This window comes from Lithobates pipiens, unplaced genomic scaffold, assembly GCF_037356315.1.
Source record: "Lithobates pipiens isolate NorthernLeopardFrog02 unplaced genomic scaffold, aLitPip1_a1.2 Scaffold_128, whole genome shotgun sequence".
Classification (NCBI taxonomy): Eukaryota; Metazoa; Chordata; class Amphibia; order Anura; family Ranidae; genus Lithobates; species Lithobates pipiens.
This window is the reverse complement of record NW_027507716.1, coordinates 67,942-90,939: the sequence shown is the minus strand read 5'-3', so window position 1 is coordinate 90,939 and position 22,998 is coordinate 67,942. Positions and strand designations below refer to the sequence as shown.

The window sequence follows — 22,998 nt, the reverse complement described above, 5'->3', positions numbered from 1 at the left end:
TTGTTTTCACTTCTTTTTAAATCCAGGCTAAAGATACATTGTATCAATCCAATCATCATGTGTATTCTTCCTGCATCTCGGTGAGTTTTGTGTATTTCTTCCAGATCTGTGCAGTAATCCAGTGTGAGACTTTTCCTTCCTGTAATAAAGACCGCTCACTGCTGCTCTCCCTCCTTGTGCAGGGGGATTGGTCTGGTCTCCGCCCCCCCCCCCCCTGTAGTTTTCTGCAGGAAGCCTGTAGTGGGTGGAGCCTGCTGGGCCCCTCCCACAGCTCTGCCCTCTTTCCTTGTGCAGGGTGACCAGTCTTGTCTCCGCCCCCCCCCCTGTAGTTTTCTGCAGGAAGCTTGTAGTGGGTGGAGCCTGCTGGGCCCCTCCCACAGCTCTGCCCTCTTTCCTTGTGCAGGGTGACCAGTCTTGTCTCCGCCCCCCCCCCCCTGTAGTTTTATGCAGGGAGCTTGTAGTGGGTGGAGCCTGCTGAGCCCCTCCCACAGCTCTGCTCTCTGCACAGGCTCAGGGCCGGTGCTACCACTAGGCAAACTAGGCAGCGCCGCTTAGGGCGCACTGCTGCCTAGGGCGCCCGGTTCTACACTCTTCTCTCTGCCGCAAGCAACTAAGTCTCAGCATCAGCAGGCAGAGGTGGAGAACTGTGTCTGTGTCCCGACTCTCAAATGAATGGAAGCAAGCAAACATTAATTGATGGCCACTGGTAGGCTGCATTGATGGGTGCTGGTAGGCTGCATTGATGGGTGCTGGTGAGGCTGTAACGATGGGCGCTGGTGAAGGTGCATTAATGGGCACTGGTAGTCTGCATTGATGGGCGTTGGTAGGCTGCATTTGATGGGAGCTGGTGAGGCTACATTGATGAGCACTGGTAGGCTGCATTTGATGGGCGCTGGTGAGGCTGCATTGATGGGCACTGGTAGGCTGCATTGATGGGTGCTGGTGAGGCTGCATTTGATGGGCGCTGGTGAGGCTACCTTGATGAGCACTGGTAGGCTGTATTTGATGTGCACTAGTGAGGCTGCATTGATGGGCACTGGTAGGCTGCATTGATGGGCACTGGTGAGGCTGCATTTGATGGGCGCTGGTGAGGCTGCATTGATGGGCGCTGGTGAGGCTGCATTGATGGGCGCTGGTGAGGCTGCATTGATGGGCACTGGTGAGGCTGCATTGATGGGCACTGGTGAGGCTGCATTGATGGGCACTGGTAGGCTGCATTGATGGGCACTGGTGAGGCTGAATTTTATGGGTGCTTCATTAAAAAGGTGGGGTATTCATGGGCAGGGCAAAGGGGCTGGAGTCAGGGGTGGGCCCAAGAGGGGGGGGGGGGGTCGGCAAAATTAGGTTTTGCCTAGGGTGTCAAAAAATCCTTGCACCAGCCCTACAAAGCACAGTAATGATGTCACTGTTACTTTTACAAGGTCATATCTGGGTTTGCAAAGGCATTTACTGCACAAAAATAATGTATATCCTTTGTTGTCATTGAGTAGCATATTTGAATGTGCCTTTTGTGCACAGAATTCAGATTTACAAATAATCCCTGGCAAACTTGCCATGACAGTCCTCATTCAATCACTTACTATCACGGGGGGTGACAACTGCATCCCAACTGTGCTCCTGTGTTGTCACCCCGTCCCACAAGCTTCCATTGGAGACTACAAGTGCCCATTTCCACACACACACTATGCAATCATGGTCTACCGTTTTTGTGATCAAGAGCAGTAGGTTCCTCCAGCGCCCAGGCCAAGGATCTAAAATTGTGCTCCCCTCCTCCACTGTTAATACATAAAATAGAACGGGTGTACCACCCTGTGTATATTCTTTTTCGCCTAAATTCACTGCGCCGGAGGCGACTGACCCTCCTGCCCACCCCTTGTCCCAGCCCTGATCAGGAGACTGTCCTAAGAAATGCCTGGTAGACATCATCATAATGCATGTAGAGAGGAAGTAGCTGGGAAGAGGCTGCAGGAGATCTGAGATCTAACAAAGGATTTTTAAACAAATGTTGAAAACATATTTTATTAGGAAAAATAGCAGTTGCTTATGATACACAGTAACTGAACAAAGTAAATGTTCTCAAGATTAATATAAATTTATACAACAAGAGACAACAAAATATTGGGACTTTAAAGGTGCTGAAACCTCTTCCTGGAATAATAGATCTTTCAACGTGATATTTAAAAAATTTCATTTTATTAACCACTTAAGGACCGAGCCTCTTTTTGAGATTTGTTGTTTACAAGTTAAAAAAAAGTTTGTTTTTTTTTGCTAGAAAATTACTTGGAACCCCCAAACATTATAAAAAAAAAATTCTAACACCCTAGAGAATAAAATGGTGGTCGTTGCAATACTTTCTGTCACACCGTATTTGCGCAGCGGTCTTACAAGCGCACTTTTTTTGTAAAAAAATACACTTTTTTTGAATAAAAAAATAAGACAACAGTAAAGTTAGCCCAATTTTTTTTTATATTGTGAAAGATAATGTTACGCCGAGTAAATTGATACCCAACATGTCACGCTTCAAAATTGCGCCCGCTTGCGGAATGGCGACAAACTTTTACCCTTAAAAATCTCCATAAGCGACGTTTAAAAAATTCTGCAGGTTGCATTTTTGTTGCTCTGCAGGGGAGGTCTAGGGCTAGAATTATTGCTCTCGCTCTACCGATCGCGGCGATACCTCACACGTGTGGTTTGAACACGGTTTTCATATGCGGGCGCTGCTCACGTATGCGTTCACTTCTGCATGCGAGCTCGGCGGGACAGGGCGCATTTAAAAACATTTTTTTTTCTTATTTTTTGTATTTTTTATTTTTACACAAAAAAAAAAAAATTCACTTTTATTCCTATTGCAAGGAATGTAAACATCCCTTGTAATAGAAAAAAAAAAGCATGACAGGTTCTCTTAACCACTTCAGCCCCAAAAGAATTTACCCCCTTCATGACCAGACCACTTTTTGCGATTCGGCACTGCGTCAATTTAACTGACAGTTGCGCGGTCGTGCGACGTGGCTCCCAAACAAAATTGACGTCCTTTTTTTCCCACAAATAGAGCTTTCTTTTGGTGGTATTTTATCACCTCTGCGGTTTTTATTTTTTGCGCTATAAACAAAAAAATAGCAACAATTCTGAAAAAAAAAACGCAAAATTTTTTACTTTTTGCTATAATAAATATCCCCAAAAAATATTTAAAATTTTTTTTATTTTTTTTTCCTCAGTTTAGGCCGATACGTATTCCTCTACATATTTTTGGTAACAAAAATCACAATAAGCGTTTATTGATTGGTTTGCGCAAAAGTTATAGCATTTACAAAATAGGGGATAGTTTTATGGCATTTTTATTGATATTTTTTTTTTTTTTTACTAGTAATGGTGGCGATCAGCGATTTTTATCCTGACTGCATCATTATGGCAGACACATCGGACAATTTTGACACATGTTTGGGAACCATTGGCATTAATACAGCAATCAATGCTAAAAAAAATGCATTGATTACTGTAAAAATGTCCCTGGCAGTGAAGGGGTTAACCACTAGTGGTGTAGGGAGGTACAGTGGTGTAGTGGTTAGCACTCTCGCCTAGCAGTAAGAAGGGTCACTGGTTCAAATCCCAACCACGACACTACCTGCCTGGAGTTTGCATGTTCTCCCTGTGCCTGTGTGGGTTTCCTCCGGGTACTACGGTTTCTTCCCACACTCCAAAGACATGCTGGTAGGTTAATTGGCTTCTGTCCAAAATTGGCCCTAGTATATGAATGGGGACCTTGGATTGTGGGCTCCTTGAGGGTAGGGACCAATGCGAGTGTGCAATGTACAGGGATAAGGACAATTGTAGACACTCACTCAGGTTGAACTGGATGGACTGGTGTCTTTATTCAACCTTAACCACTTCCCACCCGGCCAATGCACATATACGGCCGGGTGGGAGCCATCTACTTCTGATAGAACGTTCAGGAACGTCCATCAGGAGGAGCGGGATCGCGCGCGCGCGTGCCCGCGCAGCGGCGCGATCCCGATACACCCGTGTCACCGGGACACGCCGCATCTCAGATCGGCAGGAGGGCTCTGTGATTGGCCCTCCTGATCACATGACGGCCGTGTCCAATCACGGCCGTCATGTGATGTAAACAAACAGCCGGTTGCTAGGCAATTGACTCCTCCTCTCCTCACACAGAAGTCATCGCTGAGGAGAGGAGAGCAGAACGCTGCAGCCGGCTGATGATCAGTGAGTATGAGCTGTTTTTTTACAGCTTTTTACTCACTGATCTTCAGTCTAGTGTAAACACACAACACACCACACAGTACAAACACAGTCCCCACATATGTCCCCATAACACACATGTCCCCAAAACATACATGTCCCTAATAATAAAAACATGTCCCCCACATACAGTATGTCCCACTAAAATCACATGTTCCAATGATTATCTGCACACAAACCAATTATTATACACTTAACGGAATTTTTTTTACCAAAAACATGTAGCAGAATACATTTTGGCTTAAATTTATGACAAAATTTGATTTTATTGGATTTCTTTTAAAATAGAAAAAAGAAAATATTGTTTTTTTTTCCAAATTTCCGCTTTTTTGCGCTTATATCGCAAAAAATAAAAAACGGAGTCGTGAATAAATAACACCAAAATAAAGCTCTATTTGTGCGAACAAAATGATAAAAATTTCATTTGGGTACAGTGTAGCATGACCACGCAATTGTCACTGAAAGCGCTAGAGCGATGAAAGCTGAAAATTGGGCTGGGAAGGAAGGGGGCGAAAGTGTCCAGTATTGTAGTGGTTAAGAACTATGTAAGTCAGGACACTACACTACTAGGTGGGGCTGTATGGGTTAAGTGTGTCCTAGGGAGTGATTCTAACTGTGGGGGGTGGGGGGGGGCTGTGTGTGACACGACACTGATTTATGCTCCCGATTATAGGGAAGTGACGCAGGACGTTTTTTTTCCTCACCGTGAAACGATGGTGGGTATCCCGGGACCCGCGGTCACGGAGCTTCCGGCGGGTGCTCGCGTGCTTGCAAGCCGCCTCTTAAAGGGCAACATACAGGTACATTAATCTGCCTGTACGTGTCCTTCTGCCGCAGTATATCTGTGTGTCGCAGTCGGGAAGTGGTTAAATATGAGATCTGGGGGGTCAAAAAGACCTCAGATCTCATATTTACACTAAAATGCAATAAAAAAAAAACAAATTTGTCATTTAACATTTTTTTTTTTTTTTTTTTTTAAATGGCCCTTTAAGAGCTATGGGCAGAAGTGAAGTTTTGACGTCACTTCCGCTCTGCAATGGTATGGAGAAGGGTGGGGACCATTTTCCCCTCACTCGTCTCCATGCCCAGCAAGGGTGAAGATCCGATGGCCTCCGGTAAGCGGTGGAGGGCACCAGAGTGTGGCGGGATGGGGGGGGGGGGCCCTCTCCCGGCGCTGATTAAAAGTGATGAATCCGCCGCAGAGACCACTCTTATCGGAAAGCGGACCGCCGGCCGAAGAAGAGGATACCGGATTTATGGCAGCTAGCTGCTGCCATAACAACGATATTCCTCTTCAAAGTAAGGACGTATATCGGCGTGCGGCGGTCCGGAAGTGGTTAAGATTACAAATGGTTAAAATGATGTCCATACCAAATAAACATTACGTACAAGATTGTTTAGCAGCAAACTCTACATGGAACAAACTTCCCCTGAGCCAAAGTACACTGGTTTCTCTGGAATCCTATATGCACACAATCGTGGATAACCATGGCACACACTGTTACACATGTGTGAGGAGACACACAACCCAACACGTTTCGCCTGTCGGCTTCTTCAGGGGTTCTCTTTGGAGGGGAATGAATGTAGTAGGGTTGCTGTAGAACAAAATAAATACAAATAATATATAATCACAAATACAAACTGAATGTGTATCACTGTAATTTCGCTTATACATAGTAATTGTGACTCACATTTAGTAGATATTGACATTGGAATGGCCCCCTGAGGGCATTAAACATTCCTGCCCATGCAATATAAGGTGGACCAAGTATCTGTCTATATCTGATGAATCTGAAATCGGATAGAGAGGTTCGTCCCTAAAGCCGAAGAAAGGGTCCAATACATAGGGGTTGGCGGTTATAGCTGATTGGTCACATGTTTGGCCATAAGGTACCGAAACAGGGAAAGATGGTAGATAATACACCACTACCTACCAAATATCCACCAACGCGAGCATTACCTAACCAGTGCTAGAAGACATACCTAGGAGAAAACTCCTTTGTTAAAGTCCAAACACAAAAGGTAGGTAGATTCATATAGCCGGAATATATAGCAAAAAAAAGTCATATCTGGAATAAGATTAATATAAACTTTCATTTAAAATGCTACAATTGCACAATTATATTGTTAATAAAAATATATCTCATATCTGCCAGTTGGAATAATTACAGCAATTACATCTGACTGCTTTCCGGAGGGATATCCTTGATGTGGGACAGTGGCCTGCAAAGGGAAGGCAGACACAAGATTCCATGTCTTGTCATAATCCTTACAGAGATAATATTGAATTATACATTTGCGCTCATAAGTTTGCATACCCTGGCAGAATTGATGATTTCTTGGCCATTTTTCAGAGAATATGAATAACACAAAAACATTTTTCACTCATGGTTAGTGTTTGGCTGAAGCCATTTATTACCAATCACCTGTGTTTACTATTTTTAAATCATAATCACAACAGAAATTACCCAAATCGCCCTGATCAAAAGTTTACATACCCTGGTGATTTTGGCCTGATAACATGCACACAAGTTGCCACAAAGAGGTTTGAATGGCTATTAAAGGAAACCATCCTCACCTGTGATATCTGCTTGTAATTAGTGTGTGTGTGTATAAAAGGTCAGTGAGTTTCTGGACTTCTGACAGACCCTTGCATCTTTCATCCAGTGCTGCACTGACGTTTCTGGATTCTGAGTCATGGGGGAAAGCAAAAGAATTATCAAAGGATCTGCGGGAAAAGGTAGTTGAACTGTATAAAACAGGAAAGGGATATAAAAAGGAATTGAGAATGCCAATCAGCAGTGTACAAACTCTAATCAAGAAGTGGAAAATGAGGGGATCTGTTGCAACCAAACCACGGTCAGGTAGACCAACTAAAATTTCAGCCACAACTGCCAATTGTTCAGGATGCAAAGAAAAACCCCACAAATAACTTCAGGTGAAATACAGGACTCTCTGAAAATGTGTGGTGTGGATGTTTGGACAAAGGTATCCCTGAACATTTCTTTGATAGAAGCCAGTCTGAAAGTGCAGACCAGATGGTATCTAGTCCCTGCGTGCCTGGCTAGGATACATAACACAGCCACCGCAGAATGCTTCAGGGGCTGTTTCCTTCGAGGCTCCATGCTTCACATTTGGTGGGAGTGTCCCAAAATCAGGACCTTCTGGAATAGGGTTTTTTCGATGCTCTGAAAATAACAGGGGGCTTTCTGTTGAGCAACAACCCAACCCAACCCCCTAACTTTACTTAAAGTGGTTGTAAACCCTTATAAACCACTTTGACCTACAGGTAAGCCTAGATTAAGGCTTACCTGTAGGTCCAAGAAATATCTCCTAAACCTACATGGTTTAGGAGATATTTCGCCAAAACACAGGCACCACTGTTTACGGCGCATGCGCCGTAGACGGCAGCGTGCAGGCGCACTGAGCGCACCACTGTCACCGCCGATATGCTGCGAGTGGCGGAGTGACGTCATCGAGGCTTCGTCAAATGACAGCGGCGGAGCAGCAAGACTCACCGAGAAGATGGATGCTCCGGACTACAGGGGACAGCGGCGACTTCGCTGGCTCCTGTGTCAGGTAAGTGACACATAATGGACTACTATGCGATGCGATGCGATGCATAGTAGTCCATTTTGCTTTACCTTTGCAGGGAATCAAAGAGGAAGTAAACTCATCAGGGTTTACTTCCTCTTTAGTGGCCACGTCCACTAAAAAAGCCTAATTCTCTTTATTCTACGAGCAGCTTAGATTATTATAGCAGGAGCATGGAAGACACCCTCAGTATAGTTTAGACGTTTTGAAGTTTTGAAGTTAGTTTTGAAACGTGAAATCTCTTGGATGAAAAGATTGCAGGGATTATTAATGAGCCTTGGAGCGACCTGGATACATGTACCCGTGTCCATGACTCCTGGGGCACTACCAACGAGGGACTAACCTCCTGTTACACCGTCCTTTTCAACCTAGGTCTCCTTGTGTCTCCTGGATTCTTATTTCTTCTGATCTTCCTCTTCCTTCCCTTTTTTCTTTCTCTTCTCTTCTTGGATTCCTTGTTGTTTCCTTTTTCGATACTCAATATACTGTCTCTGTTGCTGTGATATTAATGGTGATCAGGGCTTTTTTTCCAGCAGGAACGTGGGGGAACGCAGTTCCGGCACCTCCAGCACTGAATGTATGCAAGGGGTGCTGGTGTGTGCTGAAAGATGTACTGATGCTAGCTGCTGGGGGGGTCTAGTGTAGCTTTGTACGGGGGGTCTGTTCCTGCTGGGGGGGGAGTCTATTGTTCCTGGTGGGGGATCTATTGTTGCTGGGGGGGGTCTTATGTTGCTAGGAAGTCAGTTGTTCCTTAGAGAGATCTGCGGCTGAGGGAATGGTCCACTGTTGCTGACTGTGGGGAGATCTGTTGTTGCTGCCGGAGGTCTATTGTTGCTGGGGGATTCTTTTCTGCGGGTGGTCCATTACTGTGGGGATAGGGATATATTGTTGCTGGAGGTTCTATTGTTGTTATTGGCTGCAGGGGATCTATTTTACTGCTTTTCTTGTTACCATTAACAGATTCCATACTAAATACTTGACACCATAAAATTATACTTGGCTCTGTATTTTCTAAAGCAGGGGTCTCAAACTGGCGGCCCTCCAGCTGTTTTGCGAAACTACAAGTCCCATAAGGACTTGCAAGGCTGACAGTTACAAGCATGACTCCCTCAGGCAAAGGCACGATGGAGGGCCGCCAATTTGAGGCCCACTGCTCTAAAGAGTACAGGGGGGTTGGCAGGGGGTGGAACCAAGGAACGGTCCTTGGAGGTAGGTAGGGGGGGCGGAGAAAAAAATCCCTGAAAGTGACCAATGGTATTCTGCACCAATCAGTAGTGCCTTATGAATGACTTGCTATGTAGCGTGTTCTGTAGCAGTACTGAGAACTTCAATCTACGCTACCATGCATTTTTGGGTTCCAGTTAAAGCGGTAGTAAACCACTGAAAAAAAACAAAAACCTGCAAGACAATAGCATAATGTGCTAGTTAGTATGCATCGCATACTAGCACATTATGAAATACTTACCTTAGAACGAAGCCCCCACAGCAGCGCCCAGTCATCGCTGAGGGAGCTGACATGTTCCCTCTGCATCTTCTTCCGGGTTCGCAGGCTCCAGCGCTTTGAGTGGCCGGAGACGCGATGACGCATGTGCGCGGGAGTCCTCCGTTCCGGCGAGGAGCTCTGAAGTTCCGGTATGGAACGCCGGACCTTTAAAGCGCATGCGCCGCTGATGTCAGTGGTTGCATGCAGGGTGAATATCTCCTAACCGCGCAGGCTTAGGAGATATTCATTTTGCCTACTGGGAAGCCTTATTATAGGCCTTATTATAGGCTTACCAATAGGTAAAAATCACCAAGCGGGCAATACAACCGCTTTAATGGTTCTTGGTATTAAACTTAGGCCTTTTATCGTATGTATTGTTATAACTACAACCTTATGTTCTGGAATTATACTACATGTGTTGCTCTTGACAATGTGATATTGTTGCGATATGGTTGTTTTTTCTATGCTGACATAAGTAAAAAAAAAAAAAAAAAAATGAATGTAAAGTATAAATAGTTAACAGAATTAAACATATATCTTGTATGTATGGATGGATGAATGTGTTAATTAACGGCGCTATATGGGTGCCATAAATAATAATATAATAGATGAGCATCTTAATGACACAGGGATAGGGACAATTGTAGACACGCACCCCCACTCACTCAGGTTGAAGTGGATGAACTGGTGCCTTTATTCAACCTTACTAACTATGTAACTATCTATTAGTATTTTCAGTAAAATAGATTTTAAGCAATAAGAAAACATGCCATAAATCAAAGACTAATCAACACAAAGAGTACAGTATAGGGGGAAGCAGAAGGGCACAATACTGGGATCAAGTGAGCACAATACTGGGATCGGGTGGAAACAATACTGGGATCGGGTGGAAACAATACTGGGATCAGGTGGGCACAATACTGGGATCAGGAGGGCACAATACCAGAATCATTTAGGCACAATACCGGGATCAGGAGGGCACAATACCGGGATCAGGAGGGCACAATACTGGGATCAGGTGGGCACAACATTGGGATCAGGAGAGCACAATACTGGGATCAGGTGAACATAATATTGGGATCAGGAGGGAACAATACTGGGATCAGGAGGGCACAATACTGGGATCAGGTCTACATAATATTGGGATAAGGAGGGCACAATACTGGGATCAGGTGGGCACAATACCAGAATCATTTAGGCACAATACCGGGATCAGGAGGGCACAATACTGGGATCAGGTGGACACAATACTGGGATCAGGAGGGCACAATACTTGGATCAGGTGGGCACACTACTGGGATCAGGTGGACACACTACTGGGATCAGGAGGGCACAATACTGAGATCAGGAGGGCACAATACTGGGATCAGGTGGACATAATATTGAGATCAGGAGGGCACAATACTGGGATCAGGTGGACATAATATTGGGATCAGGAGGGCACAATACTGGGATCAGGTGGACACAATACTGGGATCAGGAGGGCACAATACTTGGATCAGGTGGGCACACTACTGGGATCAGGTTGACACACTACTGGGATCAGGAGGGCACAATACTGAGATCAGGAGGGCACAATACTGGGATCAGGTGGACATAATATTGAGATCAGGAGGGCACAATACTGGGATCAGGTGGACATAATATTGGGATCAGGTGGGCACAATACTGTGATCAGGAGGGCACAATACCAGAATCATTTAGGCACAATACCGGGATTAGGAGGGCACAATACTTGCATTAGGAAGGCACAATACTGGGATCAGGTGAGCACAATACTGGGATCAGGAGGGCTCAATGCCGGGATCAGGAGGGCACAATACTGGGATCAGGAGGGCACAATACTGGGATCAGGTGAACATAATATTGGGATCAGGAGGGCACAATACTGGGATCAGGTGGGCACAATACTATGATCAGGAGGTCACAATACCAGAATCATTTAGGCACAATACCAGGATCAGGAGGGCACAATACTGACATCAGGAGGGCACAATACTGGGATCAGGTGGGCACAATACTAGGATCAGGTGAACACAATATTGGGATCAGGAGGGCGCAATACTGGGATCAGATGAACATAATACTGGGATCAGGAGGGCACAATACTGGGATCAGGAGGGCACAATACTGGGATCAGGTGGATATAATATTGGGATCAGGAGGGCACAATACTGGGATCAGGTGAACATAATACTGGGATCAGGAGGGCACAATACTGGGATCAGGAGGGCACAATACTGGGATCAGGTGGATATAATATTGGGATCAGGAGGGCACAATACTGGGATCCGGTGAACATAATATTGGGATCAGGAGGGCACAATACTGGGATCAGGTGAACATAATATTGGGATCAGGAAGGCACAATACTGGGATCAGGTGGGCACAATATTGGGATCAGGATGGCACAATACTGGGATCAGGTGGACATAATATTGGGATCAGGAGGGCACAATACTGGGATCAGGTGGGCACAATATTGGGATCAGGATGGCACAATACTGGGATCAGGTGGACATAATATTGGGATCAGGAGGGCACAATACTGGGATCAGGAGGGAACAATACTGGGATCAGGTATCAGTATTCTGGCAGTAGTACAGGTTCCCGGGACGCTGCTTGGGACACGGCCAGCCCCAGGACAGCTTAGTAAAAAGCGGGACTGTCCTGTCAAATCTGGGACAGTTGCAACTATGATGTAATGCGAGATTATCATGGTTCCCCAATTGCACCTCGGGCCTCTGGGCACTGCTCGTGCATTAAGACATCCCTGATCTACAGCAATTCTTTCTCTACAGCAATTCAGAATTTATACAGCTTGTTGGAGTTCAGAAAAAAGGAGGCGGAGGGCTGAAGTTACACTGAGAGAGCTGATTGGAGGGAAGGGACACAGCACACAGGAAAAGAGCTGAGGCTGTCAATCACAGGCTGTGTGCTCCCTCCTCTGTAACTTTTTTTTTTATCTCTTGGTGTCAGGAAAACTTGTCAGAAATGACCCATAGAGATAGAGGAAGGGGAAAGCGGACAGAAATGACATTTAGTGCTCTGGATAGAGGCAAGTACACATTATAGAGGGATAGGCTTTGTTCATATTTCATGTCTGAGGTCACTCATGCATTCAGGAAACAGCGATTCTAATGTCACTCAGACATTCAGATCTGGAGAAGTTAAATCTGACCTCCGGCCTTTCCTTCAGACTTGCACAGTTGTACCGGCTCCTCTCCTGGACTGAAATGGCTTCCTCTAATTTTACCGCACACTGTGAGCTTTTCACGAGGTGCACTAGAATCGTCATCAAGCAAGTCAAATAGAGCCCTCCTCATTTCTTGGCTGGAGGACATCCAACATCATCTAGTGCTTTGCTCCCCGGCCTGACTGCCCCTAGCCACGCCCCCTTTCAGTTTCTTTCAGTTCTTTCATTCGTGGAAGCCCAGCTTCACATGTGGGTGTTACTTAGGGTGGTTTGCATACAAATACAGCCTACCTAGGAACGCCCACTCCTCCAGGCTGACCACCCACCCATCAAAGTGTCTTGATTTTTGCATAACTCCTCCCAAGATCCAGCCCCCCGCTTGCATAAGGACGGAGGGCTCTAGAGAAGAGTATTGAGGCCCGGGGGGCTGTGATGATCTCAGGAAGCCATATACAGCCCCCTGCTGGCCCCTCCCACCAGCCATGATCTCCCTGCATTGCATAGAGAAGCCAGAGACCCGGTGATGACATCACAAGGTCTAAAATAAGGTATATAATGAAAACAGGTTTTATTTAAACATTTTACTATCATGTTACTGATGGGGGGGGGGGGGGGGGAGGGACCAGGGAAGGCAAATATAAGAAGATTAAACTTCTGCTAATGAGAGAACGCAGTCTGATGCCGGGACGGAAACCAGAACCACTCAGGAGGTGGTCAATGGAACAACAGAGGGTGGAGATTCTTATTTTTTTTTTTTAAGATTTGTCAAATTCGAAGATGAAGATCTGTAACGATGATCTTGTTTCAGATGGAGGCTGAAGAATTTGCGGCAGATAGAGTGAATATGAAGGACCTCCCACCTAATTACCATAATGAGACGGTCAAGGAGACGAAAATTGGGAATGACACCATCATCACCAAGGAACTAATTAACAAGGTATGTGCAGTGATTACCCGAGAACACAAGGAGCTGCATGAAGGAGCATTCAATGATAGCAGTGCTCTCTAGTAGTCTCATGTAATCTGTCCCCGGCCTATGGCTGTCTACTGAAGCATGTTCCTAATCTACAACCACTCCTATAGCATAATTGCATTCTCTGACCATCTCTTGTAACATACCCATAGTCCCTAACCATCTTTTGTAACATGCCTATAGTCTCTGACCATCTCTAGTAGCATGACCGACAACACTGACCAACTCTTGTATCATGCCCATAGTCTCTGACCATTTCTTGTAACATGTCCATAGTCTCTGACCATTTCTTGTAACATGTCCATAGTCTCTGACCATTTCTTGTAACATGTCTATAGTCTCTGACCATCTGTTGCAGCATGCCCATAGTCTCTGATCCTCACTTCTAGCATGCCCATAGTCTCCGATCCTCACTTCTAGCATGCCCACAGTCTCTGACCATCTGTTGTAGCATACCCATAGCCTCTGACCATCTCGTGTTGCATGATCATAGTCTCTGACCAGCTCTTGTAGCATGCCTATGATCTCTGACCATCTTTTGTAGACTACCCATAGTCTCTAGCTATCTCTTGAAGCATGCCCATAGTCTCTGATCAGCTCTTGTAGCATGCCCACGGTCTCTGACCATCTGTTGCAGCATACACCTAGTCTCTGACCCTCATGTTGCATGCCCATAGTCTCTGACCAGCTCTTGTAGCATGTCTATAGACTCTGACCAGCTCTTGCAGGATGCCCCTATGCTCTGACCATCTCTTGTAGCATGCCCATAGTCTCTGACCAGTTCTTGTAGCATGCCTATAGACTCTGACTATATCTCTTCTAACATGCCCCTAATCTCTGACCATCTCTTGTAGCATGCCCATAGTCTCTGACCAGTTCTTGTAGCATGCCTATAGACTCTGACTATATCTATTCTAACATGCCCCTAATCTCTGACCATCTAGTGTAGCATGCCCATAGTCTCTGAAAATCTCTTGTAGTATGTCCAGAATCTCTGACTATCTCTTGTAACATGCCCATAGTCTCTGACCATCTCTTGTAGCATGCCCAGAATCTCTGACTATCTCTTGTAGCATGCCCATTGTTTCTGGCCATCTCTTTTAGCATTCCCAGAATCTCTGACCATCTCTTGTAGCGTGCCCATAGTCTCTGACCATCTCTTGTAGCATGCCCAGAATCCCTGACATTTCTTGTGGCATGCCCATAGTCTCTGACCATCTCCGGTTGCATGTCTGCTCTGATAGACTTCTGTAGTATTCCATTCATTGAATATTCTGTAAGGCTCTTTGGTGATGTCAATGGCTGAATTTTGGGCCCCATATATAAAAAAAAAATGATCACAACTGCTCTAAAACCTGCAATGGGTACATCTGTTCAATGACAATTATCTAATAGGGGATTTTCCCTTGTTTCTGAGAGATTTCCTAATATTTCCTGTTGTCTCTACGGGACAGAAAGTGAAGGAAAATCACCAATGAGGGAAAAAAAACAAAAAAAATAAACCTACCTCGATGTAATCAGGAACATCAAAATCACTATAACATACCTCTTTGATTTTTATATTCTGTGATAATTATTTGCTTTACCGTTTACACATACGTATTTCTTCTGTGTCTTTGCAGAAAACGGACAATAAAACAGGATCAACCTACCTGTCCAAGACCATCGTATCATCACTGAAAGGTGGTGACAAGAAAGAGCATGTGAGTCTTTGTATCATCTGTTTTATTTGTTAAGGGCAGTGCCAGGCTGAAAGCATTATGTTTTATTAAACATGTAAGGCCGCGTACACACGGGCGGACTGTTCGCCCAACCTTGTCCGCTGAACAGTGTTTGGGCGGACAGTCCGCTCGTGTGTGGGCTTTCAGCGGACAGTTTCAGCGGACAGTTGGACGGACAAAGTCTTTCGGAAATTCCGAAAAACTGTCCGCTGAAACTGTGTTTGAGCGAACAGTCCGCCCGTGTGTGGGCTTGTCCGCTGTACTTTCGAAATGAGCGGACTGTTCCCGCTCGGAAAGTCCGCCCATTTCGAGCGCGTGTACAGGTAGGCGGGGCCCGCGAAGGAGACGTCGCGGGCTCCGCCGCCTGGAATGGGCTTAAAGGGGAACCCCAACGCCGAAAAAAATCGGCGTGGGGGTTCCCCCAAACTCCACACCAGACCCTTGTCCGAGCACGCTACCCGGCCGGCCAGGAAAGGGGCGCGAGCGAGCGCGCCCCCCCTCCTGAGCCGTACCAGGCCGCGTGCCCTCAACATGGGGGGGGTGCCTTGGGGAAGGGGGGGCCGCGCGGCCCCCCCACCCCAAAGCACCTTGTCCCCATGTTGATGAGGACAAGGGCCTCTTCCCGACAACCCTGGCCGTTGGTTGTCGGGGTCTGCGGGCGGGGGGCTTATCGGAACCTGGGAGCCCCCTTTAAGAAGGGGGCCCCCGGATACCGGCCCCCCACCCTATGTGAATGAGTATGGGGTACAATGTACCCCTACCCATTCACCTGTGAAATAAAGTACAAAAAAAAACACAACACATGGAAAAAGTATTTTATTGCACAGCTCCGGGGGTCTTCCGTTTTCGGGGGTCTTCTCGCCGGACTCCTCCGCTATGTGTGTGTAGCTCTTTTGCTAGCGGAGGAGTCCGGCTTTCTTCCTCCCCGCCGCCGGCCTCTTCTCCCGACTTCGGGGGTCTTGTCCCCCTCTTCGGTTCTTCTGCCGGGCCACCGCGCCTTCTTGTAGCTCTTTTACAGGCGGTGGCCCGGTCTTCTGTCGCCGCTGTCGTCGTCGCCGCCGCCGCCTTCCGTTCTTGTTCTTCTTCTTGTTGTTCTTCTTCTTCTCCTGGAGATGTTGACTCGACGATCTCTCCGGCCGGAATGCCAGAGCCGCGCTGTGCGGTCACTTATATAGTGACAATGGGGCGGTGTCACATGGTATATGTCACATGGGTTGGTCACATGGTGACCCCGCCCCCTTACGATGTCATAGTCCCCATGTGACATCAACCCATGTGACCAACCCATGTGACATATACCATGTGACACCGCCCCATTGTCACTATATAAGTGGCAGCGGAGCGTGTCCCTGGCATTCCGGCCGGAGAGATCGTCGAGTCAACATCTCCAGGAGAAGAAGAAGAAGAACAAGAAGAAGAACAAGAACGGAAGGCGGCGGCGACGACGACAGCGGCGACAGAAGACCAGGCCACCGCCTGTAAAAGAGCTACAAGAAGGCGCGGTGGCCCGGCAGAAGAACCGAAGAGGGGGACAAGACCCCCGAAGTCGGGAGAAGAGGCCGGCGGCGGGGAGGAAGAAAGCCGGACTCCTCCGCTAGTAAAAGAGCTACACACAGATAGCGGAGGAGTCCGGCGAGAAGACCCCCGAAGACGGAAGACCCCCGGAGCTGTGCAATAAAATATTTTTTCCCCTGTGTTGTGTTTTTTTTTGTACTTTATTTCACAGGTGAATGGGTAGGGGTACATTGTACCCCATACTCATTCACATAGGGTGGGGGGCCGGTATCCGGGGGCCCCCTTCTTAAAGGGGGCTCCCGGATTCCGATAAGCCCCCCGCCCGCAGACCCCGACAACCAACGGCCAGGGTTGTCGGGAAGAGGCCCTTGTCCTCATCAACATGGGGACAAGGTGCTTTGGGGTGGGGGGGCCGCGCGGCCCCCCCTTCCCCAAGGCACCCCCCCCATGTTGAGGGCACGCGGCCTGGTACGGCTCAGGAGGGGGGGCGCGCTCGCTCGCCCCCCTTTCCTGGCCGGCCGGGTAGCGTGCTCGGACAAGGGTCTGGTGTGGACTTTGGGGGAACCCCCACGCCGATTTTTTTCGTCGTTGGGGTTCCCCTTTAAGCCCATTCCAGGCGGCGGAGCCCGCGACGTCTCCTTCGCAGGCCCCGCCTACCTGTACACGCGCTCGAAATGGGCGGATTTGCCTCCTTACGTGGGCGAGTCCGTTCATTTCAAAAGTTGAGCGAACTGTTTGCCCAACCTTGTTCGTCAAACAGTCCGCTCGTGTGTGGGCAAGTCCGCTCATGCAAATTTTGAGCGGACTGTTTGCCGAAACTGTTTGACGAACAAGGTTGGGCAAACAGTCCGCGCGTGTGTACGCGGCCTAACTTTACACCGACAATCTGTCAGGTTTTATAGCTGTGTGTGTCCTCAGCTGCATGAATCTTTCTGCATTTTCTGTCCCAGGAGACACAAAAGGGAATTATGTGGAAATTTCCCTAAAACAGGGGTCTCAAACTGGGGGCCCTCCAGCTGCTGCAAAACGACAAGTCGTATCATTCCTCTGCCCGTGGGAGTCATGCTTGTAACTGTCAGCCTTGCAATGCCTCATGGGACTTCTAGTTTCGCAACAGCTGGAGGGCCGCTAGTTTGAGACCCCTTTCCTAAAACTAGGAAAATCCCTCTGGTAGTTGTCTCTGGAACAGGTGTCAGCAGGGAGGTTGGATCTCCCAAACTAGGGCATAGATAACAATAGGAACCTCAGAAGGTTGATGAAAGATAGCGCTGGATCTCAGGGTGGTTAGACTGTGCGATACAATGTTCCAGAGATAGATATGGTAGAGATAGATGACATTGTATTTGGCCTCAATGTTGAGGATCTTGGGTGTGGTCATCAACAGTAGAAAAAGAGTGGCCACAATGACAAACTGGTGGGAAATTGAAAGACATCATATGGCCAAAGAGTTTTGGACACCTGACCATCTATGTGAGCTATATTAGCCCCCACCCTTTCGGAAAGGCTTTCTACAAGACTTTGGAGTGTGCTTGGCTATGCAGCCAGAAGAACATTTGTGAAGTGAGGTTCTGATTTTGGTTGAGAAGACCTGTCTCGTTAATTGGCATTATAAACCATCCCAAAGGTGTTCAGTAGGGTTGAGTACAGGACACCAAACTCATCAAATTACGTCTTTATGCAGTTTCTTGACCCGGCTCATTCCAATTCATCCCAAAGCCAAAGGCCTTCAGTAGGGTTGAGGTCAGGACACTCAAGTTCCTCTACACCAAACTCATCAAATTATGTCTTTATGCAGTTTCTTGACGTGGCTCATTCCAATTCATCCCAAAGCTAAAGGCGTTGAGTAGGGTTGAGGTCAGGGCTCTGTGATAGACACTCAAGTTCCTCCACATCTAACTCATCAAATTATGTCTTCATAGAGTTCTTGGATGAGAAGACCTGCCTCATTACAATTCATCTCAAAGGTGTTCAGTAGGGTTGAGGTCAGGGCTCCGTTAAGGCCATTTGAGTTCCTCCACACCAAACTCATCAAACCGTGTCTTATGGAGTTCTTGGATGGGAAGACCTGGCTCATTATAATTCATCAAAAAGGGTGTTCAGTAGGGTTGAGGTCAGGGCTCTATGAAGGCCATTCTAGTTTCTCCATACCAAACTTGTCAAATGATGTCTTTAAGGAGCTGACTTTGTAGACAGGTGCACAGTCATGTTGGCCTTACTCAAACTGCTGCTGTTGTTGGGGCATGGTGATACCCTCTAAATGCACTGGCACCTCTAAAAAAAAACATATACATGTTAATATTAATGTTTCTCACCAACTTGTCGTTTAGCGGCTCCAAGTTTTCTAAGTGTTTTGGTAAGCCTGCTTACCCAACTGCACGTTGTGGTCCCTAAACCACCACAGCTCTGCAGTGCACAGTGGTGACAAAGCAGCAGGTGGAAGGAACCACCATATGCAACTTAGGACCCAAGTATCTGGCACACCGGGAAGTGTTGTATGCTGAACCCAATGTAGCTTCTCAAGAGAAAGTGGATCAGAGTCACCATTCTGGACTAATTAATTGGCAGTGTCCTTTTTTAATTTTTTTTGGGGTAACAGAGCCTCGCAAAAGCTCTTAATGCCATCCCTATGACCCTAACAGCCAGACACCTAAGAAGGAATTACGGTAATGATGATTCTTCCTGAGGGCAACAACTAATTCAGCTCCTTGGAATTCACTCAAAAGCTTTCCGCTTTGGGCAAACTGACCCTTGAATGGCACCTTCAGAGATTTTTAGCTATTTATTTCCTGTCATGACTTCTGGTAGTAATTCATCTTGTATTTATTGAAGGATCAGTGCTGATCCTTCCTGTCTTCGTGATCAGTCAGGTGGAATGTTGTCTTTCCCGTTTTATACAAATAGCACCATGCTCCAGTTATTGTGATCATCAGTTCACGAAACATTACAAAACCCATGTGAGATATATGGTGACTCCTCCAAACCCCGCACTCATTTCCATCTTTGGGGCTTTTATATAAATGCTTGCATATATTGGGTTTTATCAGTCTCTTAGGGGAAATGACTCTATACAATGGCACTGCTTGTATAAATAAGATGTCTCCAGTATATAATTAGTGTTACCGATTTACTACCACCGCTGTTATATCTTATGTATGTGTGCTACATAAAGGGTACTGTAATTCTCGACTGGGCATTGCTGCTCTATAAATGTTATTTTACAGTGGGCGCTACTCTGCTATTGGCACTGTTGGCATTTAATGGGCATTGTTCCTCTGTAAGTGGCACTTTTCTGCTGGCTTTTCTCTTCTATAATGGGCAATATTGGTGTATAATGGGCAATATTGGTGTATGATTGACTTTTCTCTTCTATAATGGGCAATATTGGTATATAATTGACCTTTCTCTTCTATAATGGGCAATATTGGTGTATGATTGACTTTTCTCTTCTATAATGGGAAATATTGGTGTATAATTGACTTTTCTCTTCTATAATGGGCAATATTGGTGTATAATTTACCTTTCTCTTCTATAATGGGCAATATTTGCATATAATTGACTTTTCTATTCTATAATGGGCAATATTGGTGTATGATTGATTTTTCTCTTCTATAATGGTCAATATTGGTATTTAATTGACCTTTCTCTTTTATAATGGGCAATATTGGTGTATATTTGACTTTTCTCTTCTATAATGGGCAATATTGGTGTATGATTGACTTTTCTCTTCTATAATGGGCAATATTGGTGTATAATTTACTTTTCTCTTCTATAATGGGCAATATTGATATATAATTGACCTTTCTTTTCTATAATGGGCGCTGCTGGCGTATAATTGATTTTCTCTGCTATAATGGGCACTCTTGGTGTATAATTGAGTTTTCTCTTCTATAATGGGCACTGTTGGCGTATAATTGACTTTTCTCTGCTATAATGGGCACTCTTGGTGTAAAATTGACTTTTCTTTTCTATAATGGGCACTGTTTGTCTATAATTGACTTTTCGCTTCTATAATGGGCACTGTTGGTCTATAATTGACTTTTTTCTTCTACAATGGGCACGCTTGGTGTATAATTGAGTTTTCTCTTCTATAATGGCCACTTTTCGTGTATAACACACATTTCTCTCCTAAAATGAGGACTCTTGGTGTATAATGGGCACTTCTTTTCTATAATGGCCCTATTGATATGTAAAGGGCACTACTCTTCATTAATGAGCACTGTTGGTAAATAATGGGCATTCATTTTAATTATAGGCATATCTGGTGATTATTTCATACACTGTATAATAGATGCTTTCAGAGACACAAATCACGCTTCGCACAATCACACACTCTAACTTTTAGGGTCATCTGGTTCAAGATTTTGCATTGAAATTCATACTCTCCAGATCTGATTGACTAAACCTGTAATTATTTTAATTCACAGCTCATTTCCCAACAAGGATTTGTGGTGTCAAACTTTAACGGCTTTAACTAACAGGTATAGAACATACTGGGAGAAATGTGTTACCCAGAAATGAGATAAACTCTTGAGCCTGGCTACAGCACCGAGACTGGCACAATCTATCACAAACATTTTGAATAAAGTTTGAATAAAATTAATGCATTTAAAGAAGAATGTGTCTGAATTTCTCTCTGGATTCTCTAGGGATTATGGGATGTATCGTTTGGGGGAAGGGGGTCTAGTACCAGGTGAGGTCACAAAAAAATATAGAAAATAATAATAATGTACCGTAATTTATGAGGAAAACTATTTTACCACAAGTGGCACTTGTGTGGCAGTGATCAGGGACACTGTAAATGGCTGCACTAGTATGGTGACATTGGCACTGTTGTGGCTTGTGAGGCTGGTGATCGGGGACACTGGCTGGCTGCACTGATGGCACTGTATGTCAGTGCAGCCAGCCAGTGTCCTTGATCACCAGCTTCACCTGTCATTGTCACAAGACCAGTGCAGCCAATCACAGTGTCCCTAATCACAGTCACACCAATCCCAGAGTCACCATACTAGTGCAATCATTAACAGTGTCCCTGATCTCTGCCACACCAGTCACAGTGTCACCGGACCAATGTAGACAGAAACAGTGTTCCTGATCCCCACCAAATCAGATGAGTGCAGCCAGCAACGGTGTTCCCGATCACCTCCACACCACTACCGGTGTCAACAGGCCAGCATAAGCCGTCAACAGTGTTCCTGATCACCACTACCAGTGTCAGCAGACCAGTGTAAGCCGGTAACAGTGTTCCTGATCACTAGCAAACTGGTCCCAGTGTCACTATACTAGTGTAAAGGCCCATACACACGGTCAGACTTTTTGACAACAAACATGCAAATTAGCTGTTTTGGAGCAACATCCGACCGTGTGTACGCTCCATCGGACAAACTTTTTCTGTTTTCATCTGACTTTTGTTGGCTGTGCGAACGAACAAACTTTTTGACAACATAAGTCCGATGGAGCAAAGTCTGATCGTGTGTACGCAAAAGCATCGGACTTTTGTACAAGGTACAAACACGCATGCTCAGAACCAATGCAAAAGATCAGACAACAATACAGAAGTTGACCAAAGGTGGCGCTGGAGTCATTGAACGTCCTCTTTTGAAGTGTCATCAGTACGTTGTGACGTCACTACGTTCGTGTTTGTTGTCAAAAAGTCAGATCGTGTGTATCCAATACAAACTTGTGGCCTACGCCCTTTGTACAAAAGTCCACGGGAAAGTTTGTACAAAGTCCGATCGTGTGTATGAGGCTTTAGGCATCAACGGTGTTCCTGCTGATCACCACCACACTAGTCCCAGTGTCAGCTAGCAACAGTCTTCCTGATCTCTGCCACACCAGTTCCAGTGTCACTAGACCAGTGCAAGCCAGCAATAGTGTTCCTGATCACCACCAAATCAGATGAGTGCAGCCAGTAACAGCGTTCCCGATCACCTCCACACCACTACCAGTGTCAGCAGACCAGCATAAGCCATCAACAGTGTTCCTGATCACCACTACATTAGTCCCAATGTCAGCTAGCAACAGTGTCCCTGATCTCTGCCACACCAGTCCCAGTGTCACTAGACCAGTGCAAGCCAGCAACAGTGTTCCCGATCACCACTACACTAGTTCCGGTGTCAGCAGATCAGTGCAAGCCAGTAAGAGTGTTCCTGATCTCTGCCACACCAGTCCCAGTGTCACCAGACCAGTGCAAACCAGCAACAGCGTTCATGATCACCACTACACTTGTCCCAGTGTCACTAGACAAGTGTAGACAGAAACG

General features: G+C 46.1%; 1 protein-coding gene across 1 annotated transcript in view; it reads left to right on the top strand.

Annotated features, from left to right (window-relative positions):
- Window positions 1-21,355, top strand: part of LOC143973887 (dickkopf-related protein 3-like) — a 30,050-nt gene extending 8,695 nt beyond the window's left edge. The window contains exons 2-4 of the mRNA XM_077474768.1: window positions 13,339-13,467; window positions 15,126-15,206; window positions 21,164-21,355. Of these exons, the coding sequence (XP_077330894.1) occupies window positions 13,339-13,467; window positions 15,126-15,206; window positions 21,164-21,214 (261 nt within the window). The 3' untranslated portion in view covers window positions 21,215-21,355. The remainder of the gene's footprint in view (window positions 1-13,338; window positions 13,468-15,125; window positions 15,207-21,163) is intronic.
- Window positions 21,356-22,998: the final 1,643 nt, after the last annotated feature.